Below are 17,448 nucleotides of genomic sequence, written 5' to 3'. Positions count from 1 at the left end.
CCAGGAGGAAAAATAGAGCACAGGGTGGAATTTGGCACGTCCTGATTGTGAATCCTTCTCAGTTGTGAGCCCCTGCCTACCTTCAGCTAATGTATTAATATTAGAAGTGGCATGGCTATAATATGTGCTGTCATTAGAGTGGCGATGCAGTTTCCTGGCTGGTGACAGGATTGGTAATACGGTTTCCATCAGGGTGCCAATTATATCAAACTATTAGCAAACCTGAGCTAATTGGGAAGCAGCATCGTTAAAGGCTGATTTCTGCAGTATATGGCAATTCTATCAGGGGTTGCTTCAGGAGTGAATCATTGCTGTCATGCTTCTGAGTGACTCCGTATACAATAGAGCAAGAGAATGGTGCAGGTAGGAATCAAAATGCATCCCTGCCTTAGCCACTGCCTTTTTCTGTTCAGCAGAATTACAGAAATAGTTGGATTTTTATTTCTGAAAATGTTTTTTGCTTTCCTTTGTCAGGAATGTCTGCTTTTGCTATTCAGGCAATTCATGTTTTTGTCTGTTTTTGTATGGAATCACCCATCCAAAATCTCTAAGACTTTAAATACTGCTCCTAAGACCGTTGTCTTCCGTGGAGTTTTGCTAATTACACTAAAATCTGTAATACAGAAAAAATTCCAGACAAGGCTCCCATTGCACTGCACCAAATGTAATGAATGTGAAAAAGCTTGTTTCCCAACCACACACCTGAACTCCAGTAGCATTGGGTCTTTTCAGTAGCTTTACTGGAAGTGAATTTTTGATGTCTTCATTTCCTTTTTGAAAATGACAGTGTAGGTCATGGTGGGCTGGGTTGGAATCACACTGTTCAGGCAGCTGTTTGTGATTTACAGAGCACATATTTTAGCATTCGGGTGAACAGCTGGAATGCAAGAGACCCTTTTAAAGGGCAGCCCTGTTAAATTTCAGTGTAATGTGTAAAATCTGGTAGTGGGAAAGTGAATGTAGAAATCAGGTGAGGAACATTTGGAGGGAAAGAAAAAAAAAAATAAAAAAGAAATTCTCCTTAACTTAAACTAGCTTGAACTCTGCTGCATTGACAAGAAGCTACTGTCCCTATTGAGATTCCAAGCTTGTATGAAGCCAGCACCTGTTCTGCTTGCAAATGCACACACAAAAGTGAGCTTCATTCACAGAAAGAAAGAAACATAGCAGGACTTCACTCATTTAGCCTTCCAGGGCCTCCAGTCCCTTGATCTGTCAGCCCCTTAGAATTCAAACGCAGCCTTTAAAGGAATTTTCAATTCACAACATGATGACTTTGTTGATGTCCTGAATGTGAATGTATTTTGAATTGAATTTGTCTGCCAGGATTCCATTACTTGCTAAAAGAATACAGAGTTCAATCATCAGATAATCATTATAGCTGTTTTGAAGTGTTTATTTTATTAGTCTAGAAGGTAAAGCAAATTTCATACTTTTTAAGTTGTTGCAGGCTTTGCAGGCACACTGATAAGCTCTTGTATTTCTATACCCTATGGTTAGGGTTCAGATACTGGCAGCAGGTGATAATATGCACAACACAGGAGAGATCCAAACTGACAAATTTTGACAGTTGAAAACTATAGAAACTCATAAATCAGACCAACGAACATGAGGTTTTGTTGTTTTTTTTTTTCTCCTGCATCTTTTCTCTTTTAAATCCCAGAAGTTAAAATTTCAAGCCTGAGAAATTGCAGCATGTTTTTCTTCAAGCAAATCAACACCTCAAAGCATGTTGCAGAATGTGTTTTAATTCCTCTCCAGGTCCAAGGGTTACTTTCTCATACTGATGCAGTTTTGTAGGTCCTGGTAACTTTAACCTGGGAACTGTGTATTCACTTTAGGGTGCTATAAGAGACTTTTTTGCACCCACAGCAAGATGGAGGTTGCTGTATTCATTCAAGCATGAAATTTCAGCTAAGAGATTAAGCCTCTTACACAGATCCCATTGCTGTTAAATGCCAACGAGCACTGTGTAAGACACATCTCTGAGTGAAGGAAAGCTTTCTTTTGTTAGTTGTTAAAAATTAGGAATGTAAACAACTGTCATGGAGTAATTAATCTGTTCTTGAACTGGGAGAAAATGATAAAATAATGACACCATGTAGCTCCTGTCAATGCCATACAGCTGTATCTTACAGCCTAACAAACCCATGTCTGGGTGGGGGGGGGCAAGGGTTTCACAGGTGGATAATTTGGATTGTAGAGCAGAAGTCACACAAGAGGAGAAGTCCTGTTACCAGAGGTCATTAGAAGCTCTGAAAAAATCCTCCGGCTCACAGAAGGAATAGCATTTTTTGAAGTTTCACAGTGAAAACTGCAACTTGTTGTAATTCCACAATGCACACAAATGTGCTTCAGAAACCAAGGTTTGCTGTCACCAGAAATTCAGGGTTAGAGTGGTGTGACAGTCCTTACCATTTGCTCTTTTTTTCATCCATCCCTGACTTATAAATGGCTGTTTTAGTGAAGCCATGGCTGCATGATCCTCATGTAATCTTGCTGCCATCTTTGACAGTGACTCAGGTAGAGCTGTTTTGAGCCATACAGAAGGCTGTTTGCCCTTGTCGGTGTCTTGCTAAACAGGTTTCTGTGGAAATTAAATAAATAAAATCTCCACCACTGATGCTAATTGGTGCCTTTGGCAGCCAGAGCAGAGGCTTGTGAATTGAACGTGTCATGGAGAATTGAATGTGTCAACTCTCTCCCAATGGCTGGGACCTTGAGGTCTTTTTCTGGCACTATATTTCCTTAGAAAAAAAGAAAAAGGGAAAAGAAAAAAGAAAAAAAAAAAGAAAAAAAAAAAAAAAAAAAAAAAAAAGGAGAGGTAACAAGCTGAAATAAGAGATCTTTTCCTTTTTTTTTTTTTTCTTTTTTAATGATGTGTTGAAGTTGAGCATTGTAGTGTGCACATTGCAGCGTTTTCTCATCAGATGCTTTGAGATGTAGGGCTGGTTTCTGCCTTTGTTTCTCAGGCATCCCATTTGTTGCTATCAGGCTCTGTGCTGCACGGGGTAGCAGGTTTTATTCAGTCTGTTGAAGCATCTGGCAGGATAGCCACGAAGTTGTTGCCAGTGTCCTTAAGGGACTGTAGGGATCTGCATGATTCATTCAGTATTTTTTCTAGGTACAACAAAGAAATGCCTTACGCTGTAGTAAATACAGTTCCAGGTAGAGCACAACCAGTGTGTGAAAAGGCAGGAGATTTGCTTCTTTGGTGGCACTGACTGGCACCATCAGTTCCTGTTCCTTTGGTCAAGAAGATGCTATCCCACATGGAATTAGACTGGCCTGGATTTCGGGCTGTTGAGGATTGGCAGAACCATGTCCACAAACCACTTCAGCTTTTAAGTTGACCTGACTAGAAGGGGAGAAGGTTATCACTGTCAGGTTTTGAGTTATTTGGATGTCAGAAAAATTTAGTTCTGGTTCAAGCTGCTGTCAAGTTTGTTGGTGATGAAGCCAAGATTATGTGTGCGGGGGGATGGAGAGAGAGGGTTGAGGGTTTTTTGTTTTGTTTTTTTCTTAGTAGGAAATGTACTGTTTCTTTTCCAGCAGTGTCACTGATTTTTCTTTGGCAATATTACATTTTCTTAAGGAATATTGAGGAAGGAAAGTAATTTCCTAGTTGTCTTTCAGCAGGGACCAGCTACCAGTCTTAAGTCACAGACTAGCCCAGTCCTCTTACACAGGCATCTTCCCTTCTGATATTTCTGCAGAAAGGACTGGATTTGGTACTTTCTCCTGCTGTGTGATGTCCTACTGAGACAAGGAGATTTTATACTGGAGACATCTTCAAAACTGGCATGGGGTGGTTTGCATAGCTTGGCAGTGAGCAGCTAGGGAAAGTCCATAGGCTGAGCTATAGTGTTTCCTTCAGGACCATGTGTACTTTTGCCTTTTCTGTTCTTCTGTGTTTTCTTATTTTCTATTTTTAGTCCAGCCCTGACCTCTTTAGCAGATACCTTCAGAATCACGTATCCACAACCTGGTGCCCATACTCTCCTCAAACCACAGCAAACTGTCTCTTGTTTTATTGAGGTTTTTGAAAATGAGTCCAGAGAAAGATTTTTATCTGTGTGCATTTTCAGATGTGTCTGTCTGTGAGTGTAGAAATATCCATTTTGTCAGGGTCCAATGACCTGCTGGAAAGGTCTGCACGTTTCCCTCTAAGCTGCTCTTTTCTCCCAGTCCTCGTTCACAGAGACATTTTTCTCTCTTGCACTATTACTTCCCAAAAATGTCCAGTTAAAGGCTGTTCCACAGCATTTTCATCTTTAAAGTGCAGTCCTTTCAAGTAGTGCCAAGAATAGTAAACCAATAGATTTCAAACTTCTTATCAGAATAAACTGACAGAGCTGAAATCTAAAATGAAACTCTTCCCAACCCATGGTTAAGGGCATCACAAGTCATGACTACTGCTCAATACTCCCCTCTGAATCCTGTCTCCTGGTTAAAAAGCTTTATATTAAACAGATAATAAATCAAATGAAGAAACAATTTAAAATAGACATTGGAGCTGGCTGGCAGGAGAGAAGAACCTTTTCTCATACTTGCACTCTTAAATGTCACAAACTCAGATTTGTTTCCTGTTTTCATTCCAGAGTAAAATAATTTAAATTTTCAGAATTTTATAGTGGTATGGAAGATTTAGAAAAACCCAAAGGGAACAGAGACCTTAACAGGCTGTGGCTGAACAATTTTTGGCTCACTGGAATAATTATTCAACTGTCTCTATCATAAAGGGTGAAATTCTAAGGAACCTGTTTGCAGTATGAAAAATATTTCTCTGGACTGCATGAAGTCTGCATTACCTGCCTGTCCGTGTATTGTATTGCCTGCAAGTGCTTTTCTGCATTAGGGATGAACTTGCTGTATTCCAGCTGGGAATATACACGATTACTTTTGCTCTGTATGGAAGGTAATGGTTGTTGCTGGCCCAGCTGTAAAGCCTGAGGGAGCATTCACAGCACAAGGTTCAGCCTGAGCTGAGCAGGAGGAAGCAGAGGGGGAGTTCTGCACCCAGCCTTTCCTTCCAAGGTGCTGCATGGGCCACTTCAATCAACACCACTACTTCAGCTGTTTGCTGTTTGCAGCCCTTCTCCTAGGTCTCCTTTACTGTCATGGGGAGGCTGTGAGATTGAACAAAAGCAGCCATCTCAGGTGGGATGTGATGGTTCATCTTTGTGAAGATCAAGGAGCCAGTGCAAGTAACAGCTTTGCTTACTGCTTGAAGGGAACACAAGGCTCAAGAGCCAGGGTTTCTTCTCTTTACTCTTGGGTTTTGACATTTCTCTGTAGTTGCAAAAAATCTTTATCTGTGATTAAGAGATCAGGATTGGTTTTGGATTCATCAGTAAAATCTGCATCATATTGTTTGATGCCAAGTAGGTTTTTGCTTTAGTAGCCACTTCTGCCTCCCAGCCAGTGTTACACACACTGTGTTCTCTCTCTCCTGAGAGCAGCTGGGTCACTGAGCAGCCCATCTGCAGCCCCAGACCTGTATAGGAATTTTGGGGTCTCTTCTTAATGTAACATGGCTCCAAAGCAGGGGCTGCCCAGGTCCCCAGCACAAACACACCCTGTTTGCCCTAGGGACAGAGTAAGAACAGATCAGCCTCTACAGGTGCACCCAGATCACTGATTAACTGTGCTGGGTGGGAGCTGTTTATGTGTGAATTTTGCCTGTCTCTATACTTGCAATCTTGTGTTACACATTAGTGAGAGAGGGATGGTCTCCCTCCCACTGGAAGTAATGAACTGGGATGTTGCTTTGAGCATCCCACCCCTAATGTGAATGTAAGGTCCTGCTGCAGTAAGCTCTCTGCATGTGCCCCGTGCATCCCTGGGAACAATCTTCATTGCTGTGGGGCATTACAGATCACAGCAAGTCAGATCTTGGTCCTTGTGTCTCTGTCCCATTCCTGTCATGTTTTTATAGCTGTCCTCTGAGGATCTACCTGTGAGCCCTGACCTCACCTTGGGGCAAGAGTTGGGCTGGGAGTACCTCAGGAAGTTCCTGTCCATATTTGCAGTGGAGAAAGTGGCAGCTTTGTGTTTGATCCTGCAGACAATTTGTTTGGACCATGCTGCCAAAGGGATAAACAAGGGTTTAAGGGAACTAAAACCATCTGCTTTACTGAAGGTTCCATGGGTGCAGTCTCTTGTAGCACTGACAGCCGTCAGAAGCCTCCACTGTCCCACCACTGGAGAATTCTCCTGTAGTTTGTCTTCTTTCCTAAAACTGATATGAGGTTCCATGAGGAGATGGCTTCATATGTTGGGGGGCAAACCTCTTACATGTAAGGCTCTTTAAATAGGGTCCTGCCTTTACCTGATCTTCTGTCTGGAATGCAAAAAATAAATTCCTTCTGCTTAAACTTTCCATGCCACTTATATTCAATGTATAATGGGGAGTCTTCAGAAAAGTATAACCTTATTTACAATGTATAAAGCCAATTGGATTTTGCTTAACTTTATTTCTAAGTGATTACAGTTCACTAACAATGTAGGTATGCCATAGATGCAATGCACAGGGGGTGACTTTTTATTTTAAACCATACAAGCCTTCTTTTATTCATGTCATTCAGGCAGCTTCATGATAATTCCCATTTCTAGCTTCCATAATGTGTTGTTCAACCAGTGTTTTTTCTCTCTCACTATTGTACTCTCACAAATCATACTCACTAATTTCTGAAAGCTTTTCATTTCTCTCTATAGGTTGTTGTTTCGTAACATTTTATACAAGAAAAGCTGCTCTTGAAGCACAGAATGCACTGCACAATATTAAAACTTTACCTGGGGTGAGTACATTTACTTTTGATCCTAATTACTCTGTTGTCAGAAAAATAGCCCTTTCCCTCAGGATGCTGCTTGGTGCCCCAACTGACCTTGATCTCTTCAAGGGAGGGTGGCTCACCTAATGGTCTGTCCTGTAACTGTGCCAGTTCTGGAGCACTGACATCAACTCAAAAGGCACTTGCTCTTCTGTAGAAAGTCCCTTGGCTGGAAACCATGCTGAATCCTGCTGACTAGAGGAAGTTACTGAGCTGCAATGTAGATTCAGTGTTGGTTTTCTTGTTTTGGTTTTGTTTTGTTTTTTTTTTAAGGGGGGGGAGGGGGAGGAGGAGGGAGAAACATGGAAGGAAAACACTGCACCACTAGGGCTTCAAGTTTGAAAAGGGAGAGAAGAGAAAAAGACAAAATACAGACAGCTTTGTTAAATGAATCCTTTATCTACATGGGTTCTGAACAACCTGACTGCACTGGTTTGGTGGCTGCACATCAGGGTCCAGTAGAGCGTGGTACCACGTAGAGTGTTGTTCCCTGCTCCTGTTTATCACTGGCAATTGCATGACTTAACTCTGAAATCTTGTTCTAATGTTTTAATTTCTTCTGCTGAATGCAGCCAAATAGTTTGGGAGTGGGAAAGCAAAAATATAAAGGATGGAGGGATATTCCCTTTTGAGGTAGGGGAGGTGTTCAAGTATATGGTTGGAGTGTGTGGTTACAGACAAAAATTTAAAAATGTATGCAACACTGTATAAATTAACAGAATATTAGCTGGACTGACAGTTATATGGCCAATATCTTCCTTAGTTCCTATGTGCTATGGGAAATTGGATACTGTTTGCAAAATTCATGCCTGGCCAGCTCGCTTTATGTAACTCCTGTTAGGAAAGCCACCTCATCTGTCATGGAAATGACCAACGTAGAGAAGTATGTCAGAAAATTACATGTGAGCCCTGCTAATTCATCTAAGTAAAATGGTAATCCCCTGTCATTTGCAAGTGAAACTGCTGGAAGCAGTGGCAGGAAATCTGCAGAGATAGGTCAACTTAGGGAAATAAAAATCGTGCCACTCCACAAATCAAGTTATGTATTCCATCAAGTGAATCCTTGCAACTGGACCTTACAAACCTCCAAGTGTCAGGCTTACCTTTTGAGGATATGGAAGATGAAGGTACCATCCTCAGAGAGAAAGGAAGGCTCTGGGGGATGATTCACAGTAGCTTCTGGCTCTGCAACCCCAGTTGTTGGTTCTCATCCCCACTGCCAGGAAAAGCCAAACCCTTGGATGGCTACTTTCTAACCCAGTTCAGCTAACATTGCAGTTTTTAATTGCTCTCCTAGATGTTTTGCCCAGCCAGCATCTCTGGGTCCAGGTGGTGTGTGGGACCCTACCCTGAAGCTCTACCACAGGATCCAAGCACTATCACATTGCTTCCCTTAGAAGCAGAGAGCATCCTTTCATTGCTCCTCCATTCTTCCCTGAGCTGGCTGGTGTGTTTTGACAGATCCTTGTTATCCCAGCAGGTGACTCAGAGGGGCAGACTCCCTGACCTCTCCATCTAGAGGTGGCAAAGCTGGCTCAGCTCTACATCCCATGTGACTTGAGCAAGGCATAATTTTCTCCTCTGCTTTTGTTCAGCTAACGAGCACCCACCAGTTAGAGAGACTACTGCTCCTTTTGATTTTTTTTTTTTTTTAATAAAACTCAAAAATACAGTATTTTTTCTAATGCTACCTCTAGCTCTTTGTTGTTTAAAACCCTTTCAAGCTGTTTTTTTTTCTTTTGTTTGTTTGGGGTTGTTTTTTGGTTTTTTTTTTTTCCTGTCCTGGCTGTGAGGTTACAAACTTTTCTTTTAAGGAAATGTGAAAATTACACTCCCGTGACTCTGGGGCCTGGGCTTTAAAAATACTCCTGATAATGCCAGAGATGTTAAGAAATACTTTGTTATCCTTTGAGATAATTTGTTATACCTGTTTCTTAAAGGGACACCTCTAATTAGGAGGTAACTCAAATACAGATCCATGACTTCTTTTAGGGAAAAATTTGACACATCCTGTATATGTGATCCTATATTTTGCCCATGCTGTATGCAGGCACTCAGCATATATGCTGATACTTTAATGCTGCATCTGTGTATGCCCAAAATAACTCAATTTAAGTACTCTTAAAAGTTATGGCACGTGTGCTGAAAACACTTCACATTAGCAGGATTCTTCTTATATGAATTTTAGTAATTTCCGTGTTGCTGGCTCTGGCCAGCTAAGCAGCTTTCAGTGAATGAGCAGGAACGAGTTGTGGATAGTTCCATGTGTCAAATCAGTCTCTTTCAGAGCAAATGAAAGCAATCTTCTGGCAGAGTTACAACAAGGGATGAATTTGGATCAGGTTCATCTGGGCATCGAGTGTCAGCTTGCTTCTAGTAAATGGGATATGGTATGTAGGAGGTCCAGTAATAAGGTGTCTCCTGGAAACAAAAGAATCCGTGCTTTCCACTTTTAGTGTAATCCCACCATGCGTCAGATAAGAGGCATCCTTAAATAGCCCAGGAAGAAAAAATCCGAGGCAAAGGCAGGTGATTTATTAGTGTAAGGTAGGGGTGATGGCAGATGTGTGGGAGCAGGGGGCTGCAGGGATGCTGCAGTGGTTGGAACTTGCTTGCATTTTACCTGCACACAGGTATAACCCCCACTGCTGCCGAAGCGTGGAGGGGAATACCTCAGTGTTCATTAAATGACAGAGGCTCCATTATTTCCAGCCTTATTCTCCTGGTTTCTTACACGCAGACCCACTCCATGTGGCTCGGTAAGCAGGTTTTGCATCAGCACTCATCAAGCCAAAAAAGTGGGGGTTTAGGATGAAATCTGTCTCTATTCCAAGACCGCTTGCTTTGTTTAATTTAGGTAGGTATTGAGCAAAGCCACCAGGGCTGGTTTTATGCCTTCTTTTTGGGTGGACCTCATCCTTAACAGAGACATAAAAACACGAGTGCTTTATCTGCTCCTTTGAGCTGCACCCTTTTAGTGGACATGAAGAAAATAAGACCAGACATAAATGATTAATGCAGAATCTTGGAAGAAAATATTGCAGGGTGCCTTGCTGTTTGATTACAAGCCTTGGAATTAGTCAACATTTCCATAATTCTAAACCAATATACACCTGTTTTCCCACTGTGATGTGAAGGCACAACTTAATTTAACAGAAACCCCGCTGTGCTAAATCTCTCATTAAATACCAAGCTAGTTCTGTAATTTAAAGTTGCAGCACCACTATTTTAACTGAATTGCCTTTGTATTATAAAATTAATAAGAAGTTAATGATGCACTTTGCTGGGTTCTCTCAGATTTTTTTTTCACAGCAACAACAACAAAAAAGAAAGATAAAGAAGAAGAACATGTCACCAGCTGACATCTCAAGGCTTTTCTGGTTTTAATCATTTTCCTGAGGATAAAATTCATTTAAAAGATTTTTTAAAAAAAATTTTTAAAACTTCTAGCATAAGTAGGATCAAACATTGTCCTTTTTGCTCATGATTAGTATAATCTCTCTGTTAGTCATAATATTCCTTGTCACATAATGGAGCTTTTATCTTTCCTCCAAAATGTATTTAGATATCACTTGTTATGGTAGGATTACTACTAGGCAGAGAAGATATACAGTGTTTGAGAAATACAGGCATATTGATATATACAATACATATCAATGAAATATTCTCTTGTTTACTTTGTGCTAGGACCATGAGTAGCCTATGTGTCGTGTAAGTGAACAAGATGAATTTCCAGATGTGTCTTCTCAAACACAACATGAGAGCTCACAGCTCATGGCATAGCTCAGAGGGTTGTGATTTGTGTTATTCAGCTTACAGTCAGGTTTTCTTGAAACGTTGATCTGGATTTTGTTTTAAAAGGCAGAAGGGAGAAAAGGGAAAAACTCAATTTGAATGTAATAATGATCTTAGAACTGTGCTTCTTTATGATGTGATTGTAGAACTGAGGCCTTAACTAGTCTCAACTTCATTAAGAATCTCATGGCTTTGTTGAGTTGTTTAACTTCTATTCCCTAAACAAAATAATCCAATAAATTCCACCCATCTAAATTTATTCTGTACCTCCAGTTAGATGTAATAATCTTAGTTCCCTCGTGCTCTAATTTGCTGCTTAGTGAAAATTGGCTTTTGTATAGAGGGCAAACCTTGAGGAGCTGTATGCAGAGGCTGCTTTAGTCACCTTTCTGGCACTGACATTTTTGTTTGTTTTAGTTTTAACCCGCATTAGTTTAAAAAGAGAACATGCTCTGTTTTGTTAGCCAGTGGTTCTGGGAGGATTTCCTGGCAAGAGTGAAGGGCAGATAGGTAACAGAAGAGCAGTACCTGATGGTTGGATTCTCAGAGTGCAATAGGTGAATAAATAAATCTTTACTCTCATGCAGAAGGTATTTGAAGTCAAGAATCGATGGGAATCCATTTGTACAATCTCCACCTAGAAGTCTTTGGAGTCTTTGTTCTATATTTGAAGCAAGGTTGATCTGGCATAGCAATGATTGTTGCTATTTTTACATATATCCTCATAGCTAAGGTTATCACAAAAAATAATTAACATCCCACACTGATTTAGGCCTCCACAGTCCCAAGCTTTTAACAGACTAATGGTTTACGTGGTTCTTATTTCAAGTGGGATATACATATTCCAAGTAGCAGCAAACCCTTTGTATTGAAGTTCTGGCATGAAATTAGGATGTTAGCTGTATGAATCAATTTAATTAAGGGTTTAACAATGGAGAAATACAGTTTGGAGAAAGCTCTTATAATTTTAAAACAGCAAGATGGAGTTTGTAGGATCTAACTGTCTTGTAAAATATTAATGGCTTCCTTTTTTGCCAGATGTTGTCTAGGGAAAGATTTTTCAGTTTTTACTTTATAAGAATCACTACTGGTTTTATTAAATGCTGTTTACGTGATGGGGAAACACAAGTGCCTTAGAAGGAACTTTCCCTGAATATTCTGCACTGACTGTAAGGAAACCTTGAGGTCCATTTTGGGCTATAGAATATGAAAAATTTATGTTTAAAGAGGAACTTAGACAGTTCTTCTCTTTTGGCACCTGGTCACAGTAGGGCTCATTCTGCCCTACACCAGGCTGATGATCATCAGCTCAATGCCAATCTGCTTTGGGGCTTCCATTTGCTCCCCCAGACCAGGTTTCCCCTGGAGTGTAATCACACTTGGTCTTGCCCCCCAGCAGGATGTGGGTATCACATGTATCAGCAGGTGAAAGGGGTAAGAAGCTGTAATGCAGGACAGAAATCTGTGCAGTATGTGTTTAGCAGGTTATCAAAACTTTACTGTAATCTGTTCCAAAAAATGCAGGCATCCGTGACTTAGTATGAATCCACTTTCACTTGCTGATAGAATACCATTTGTCCAACAAAAAGTGAAAAACCAAATATATTTCTGCTTTTCACTTTACATCCTGTGTTCTTCTCACTCCTAACCAGTATCCTGGCACGCTCCTTTCTGGAGCCTTTTCCACTTACCTTCTCGACTTCAGGCCTTAGGATTCCTCAGTACTGTGTGAACATTATGTGAAAATTACCTGTAATAAAAAGGTAATCATCCAGTCTGACATGAATAATAACCTGAATATGAGATATCAGTGATACTGAGAGATTTTGACAAACAGAAAGGGAATCCAAAGAGCAATTAAGTTAGTTAAGGAATTGGAGTGATTGATTTATGATGACAAATTAAACTAATTCAGTACCCATACAGCATGGCCAAATGCTGTTTAATGAAGGATACGAAAATCTAGAGCTGTTTAAATTATAAAAAAAAAACAACAGATGGGAGAGTGGAGAATTCCCGGAAAGTGCCTGTTCCTAGGAACTGAGCTACAACACACATGGAATGATACTGAGAAAGTTCATTTGGACCATTTCTTCCTTTAAACTACTATGCAAATGAAACCACTTAATGATACATTTTGTCCAATTCAGAAGAAGTGAGTTTTTTATTATGCAAATGCACCACTTATACCTCTTCCCCTCAACACCAGTTACACTGGCTTTGCCACTTAAATGAAAAAACAATATTTGCACAAAATTCAGGTACCTTATTAGAAAGGTAGGGTTTGCATCTACCATCACTGCAAAAAATGGATCACTAGCCCTGAATACATAAAATGATAAAAAATAACATAGGAGCCTAATGAAACCCTTGTAAGTAGCTAAATTTGCAGCTTAATGGCAGAACAATGGAGAGGGGAATATTGACAAAGTGAAAATAGCTTCTCTAGGTTCACAGTAGTTATATTGTCCCTTTTTCTCAATGAAGGATGGAGTCCAGATTCATCTTCCCATCCAGCCTGATCTTTAGGATAACCTTCTGACACACAGGAGAATGCAGTTCATGTCCCCTCTGGCTTGTTTGTTCTAGGGATTTAACTTGAATTGACCTAACAGAGTCTTCACCACTGGACTTCATTGAGATTGGAGTCACCATTTCACCTCTTGAAGCTGTATATTAAAATAGTAAATTTCCACAGAATTGAGAGAATCTGGTACAAGCTACTCAAGAATTGTGATATCTGGCTGTGAGTCTATGTTCTAAGAAGTATTTTTATTATTTGGGAAAGCTTCAAATTTTTGGAAGATACTCTCCAAGAATGGGGAAGTGCAGGAAGATCCATTGACCTGAAGCACTGGGAGAAGGAGGTTAAACCTTGATCTGCCTTGCCTGGGGGGTTGGTGCCCCTGGAGTATCTTAGGGGGATGCAGAGCTGCATGGGCTTTGGGCATCAGTGGGATGTGTCAGATTGTAGACATTGACATCAGTCTGTTGCTTTTCCCTGTTGTAGCAGAACTGCTACAAAGCAAGAGCACATTAGCCCAGCTGCAAATAGTTAGATGCACAGTAGCTTTTTTAGTTAGCTCTTTCGGAGTAGTTCAGGGATTTCTTAGCACAGCTTTGCTGTGTAGTAATATTGCAGTGGAAACTAAGTAATGCATAACACTGGCTTAACCTCAGAAAAATTCCCTAATGGGGGGCCCATCCCCAAAAGGCCAGACTGTTCTGGTGTGTGATACTGGACTTTACCTTTGATTTCCATCAGTCTGGACAGTTGAGGTCATCACTTTGCAAAATGCCTCCAGAATTTAATGTCCGACTTAGAACATCTTATTCAGCAAGGCTGGGAGATCAGTTCACAGGATATCACTTTCCAGCTGGGTACCCAAAAAATCACTGACTGGAGAACCTTTTGCTGTGCACTTCACAATGGAAAACTCCAAACAAAACTGAGAAGCCATCACTGGAGTTCTCTAGGGTATTGCAAAGCTCACTGGGATTTAGGTGGGATGCTTAGCTCAGGATAATAGCCCAGGCACTCTCTTAAACAGCTATTTATCCTCCTGCTGGTGTTAGCTGTTTTCTGTTATCCGGAACAGAAAGTACAGGTGCTTCAGTCAGCCTCATTAGCACCATGACACAAGCTATTAAAATTGTCTTCGTAATGAAAAACCAGTTCAGGGAGCTTTCCTAACTGTCTGACTGCTCCTAGGATAGTGAAATTAGAAAGGCAAATCATAAACTATGTTGCAAGCACCACGAAGTAACATCCTTAGAGATGCCCCTGGATGCCGTTTACCTGCCTCGACAGCAATATTTGGAACCCATGGATCTGAGTTACGACTGAAGAGCCTGGGCTTCGTGGCAGGTTTATAACAGAGAGACTGTTCAGCCTCCTTCTGCTGTTGTGTCCAACCCTGTGAGCTGTGCTGCTTCTTTCAAAGGCCTCTGTGGTGCAGGCTGTGGCTCTGTGCGTTGCTATGGAAGGGATGCAGTGTTGTCTCATTTAGTGTTCCCCCTCCTGTGGTGGGGTGGGAAGCTGAGGCATCCCTAACTACCTTTCTCCCATCTCAATCAGGTAATGACATACACTGTTTGGAAGCACTGTGCTGTTGTATGTGACAGCACACAAGATGAGAGAGAAAACCAAGTTCTGTCTTCTTTTTGGTCATTAGAAACCTCAAAATATGTCCTGAAAAAACAGGTGAAACTGGGTGGCTTGATTAAGCCTCCTGCTCTAATAACACACTTTGGGCAATTATATTATGCCTAATTAAAAATACTCTTCGCAGACACAGAGAGATAATTGATTTTTTGCTTGTTCTCAAGAAGAAATTATCATCTTCATCAGCTTAGTTGGAGCCACTTCTTTGTCTGCTTCTCCCCTGTGGTGTGCAGAGCAATCTTTTCTCCTTTTGCCAGCCAGGTCACTGGGGCTGCTAGAAATACGCAGAGATTCATTTGGATGCAAGCACATCTTTGGGCTACAGACCATCTGATTGTCGTGGTAGAAATCCAAGACCCTTAGAGATGCTAAAATAGGCTGTGAATTTCTACCCTGAAAAGTTAGGGAAGACTCCAAGTTGCAGAGCTTATGTTCCAGGCTGTCAGTGTATGGAGCAAGTAATCAACACTCTCTAAACCAGAGAGCAAATATCATGAAAGGGTTAAATGCCTTTTAACGGGAAAAACAGTACCAGAGTGGAGAGGGCTCGTGTTTGTCTTACTTTTGGAACATCTCCCTTTTTTGCTTGCAGCTTTGCTGAAATCACTAATGGCTTTGCTCCCAGAATGCAGCCTGAGGAGCTCCAGGAGCAGTTGGAAAACATGCCACCATAGCTCCATTTATTAGCAAAAGCCTGTCTCTCGCCTTGTGTTAGGGAAGTTAAAAAAGCAAAAACTGCAAAAGAAAGAAAACATTGAACTAAACGGAGTCTTAAGCAGTGGTAAACAAAATGTAGCTTCCTTTGTGGTTGATTTTTATCCAGCTGCAGCCAAATATCAAAGCGATATCAAAGGAAAGCTCCCCATTAATTAATTCAGACTGACTTCACAAAGCAAGCTGGAGCTTTTGCTGATATCTGATTCTGACAACTTCCTAATCTTCACAAGTTGTCATTAAGAGTGGCATTAAAGCAGTCTGCAGTCAATCCCAGTTCTTGCCCTATTGTAACTCAGAGCTGGGCTATCTCCCATCGCAGGAGGGAGGGGGGATACACAAGCAGGGGTTAGAATAACCAACTTTGCTTCTTTGCAAATGGAATTTGCAATGTATCAGGGAATCTCATGAATACATTGTCTCTGTCATTCATTCTAGCAAAGCTCACCCAGCCCACTTTGCAACCATTACAAGTTGCAGTGAGTGGAAATGTTCTCTTCTGAAGTATAAACACAAGGGGGAAAAAACAGAGAAAGGAGAAAAAAACAAAAATAGCTCACGTCTTAAAGGAATAATTGGAAGTCTGTAACGATCTCTAAGGAAGTATGAATAGAGCCTTATCACTTATTTCAAGATAGAGAACATAGGATTCTGGGTTGAAGAATGTGATGGAGCAGAGGCAGAATGTGTGGAGACAGACAGAGTTGGGGTTATTCAGTCTGGAGAGGAGAAGCCTCCAAGGAGACTTTATTGTAGCCTTCCAGTATCTGTCAGGTAGTGATAACACTAAGGGGAATGGATTCAACCTAGAGGAGGGGAGATTTAGATTGGAAGTTAGGAAGAAGTTCTTCACCATGAGGGTGGTGAGACACTGGAACAGATTGCCCAGGGAGGTGGTGGAAGCCCCATCCCTGGAAGTTTTTAAGGCCAGGCTGGACAGGGCTCTGAGCAACCTGATCTAATGGGAGGTGTCCCTGCCCATGGCAGTGGGGTAGGAACTGGGTGATCTTAAAGGTCCCTTCCAACACTGAAAATTCTGATTCTATGAAAGTAAGATTGTGGGAAATAAGGCTCTAATCAGGGGGTAAGGTTACTTTTAAACTAAAATCCACAAGCCAAGTACCACCATAAGTGAAGTTTATAATTCCACTGTCAAAATAAGCAAAATACTCTGGAGTTCCTCACCACTTCCAGGATCTCTCAATGGAATTACAGCCTCATGCAGAGCTACAAGGTGTATGATACCTTCATATTTCCATTCAGCTGTGAATGGCTCAAATGATTGAAGGGAGTTTGTGTTCTAGACCATCACTTGAGTAAGTGTCTGCCAGACAGTGACAAATATTATTTTGTGACCAATTCATGATAATACCTTAGAGGTAAATGTGCTGTGTTGTTATACAGGATGTTCATTTCAAACATTGCAAGGAATTCAGAGAAGATAAATGCTGTTGTAGGAGTACCTGACCAAGCATCCACAGCAGCACTGGTGTAGATGGTGCATGTATTTCCTCCACGGCCAAGTGCTGCCTAAATGTCAGTGACAAATGGGAATTATTTTTGATTGTACACAGAACTGAGGATTTACTGTCATAAGAGGTGAAATAACACAGATCAAGTATCAGGAAAAAAACCCAGTATCTGTCCAATTAGAATAATCTTCTAAAAGAGGCAAAGTTACATCCTACTCCTTACTGGCTTTAAGGTAGGAAAGAATTAGAAAATATATGATAGGCAGTAATCCTGTATTGGCATTAAGTCATACAAGATGAGCTACTGAATTTTTTTAATCTTTCATTTCTGCAATTGCTAAGAAGTAAAAGAAATTGCTATGCTTGTGTGGATGTAGAATCCTCTTTTTTGTTCAGAAATATGTGATTAACCAAGAGAGGTGTTGGTAAGTAAGAGCTGTAGTCAGTTTAAATGCCATGCTTATGCACT

The 17,448-nt window shown here is 40.9% G+C and overlaps 1 protein-coding gene across 15 annotated transcripts in view; it reads left to right on the top strand.

The window, feature by feature from the left end:
* The window catches only part of CELF2 (CUGBP Elav-like family member 2), a 374,712-nt gene that overhangs the window by 268,480 nt on the left and 88,784 nt on the right, over nt 1-17,448 (top strand). For all 15 annotated transcript variants that reach the window (XM_071734175.1, XM_071734168.1, XM_071734172.1 and 12 more), the window contains one exon: nt 6,718-6,800. In XM_071734175.1, the coding sequence (XP_071590276.1) occupies nt 6,718-6,800 (83 nt within the window). The remainder of the gene's footprint in view (nt 1-6,717; nt 6,801-17,448) is intronic.

This window comes from Heliangelus exortis, chromosome 1 (genome assembly GCF_036169615.1).
Source record: "Heliangelus exortis chromosome 1, bHelExo1.hap1, whole genome shotgun sequence".
NCBI classification, from domain to species: Eukaryota; Metazoa; Chordata; class Aves; order Apodiformes; family Trochilidae; genus Heliangelus; species Heliangelus exortis.
The sequence above is the reverse complement of the archived record's forward strand: the minus strand, read 5'-3'. Positions and strand labels throughout refer to the sequence as shown.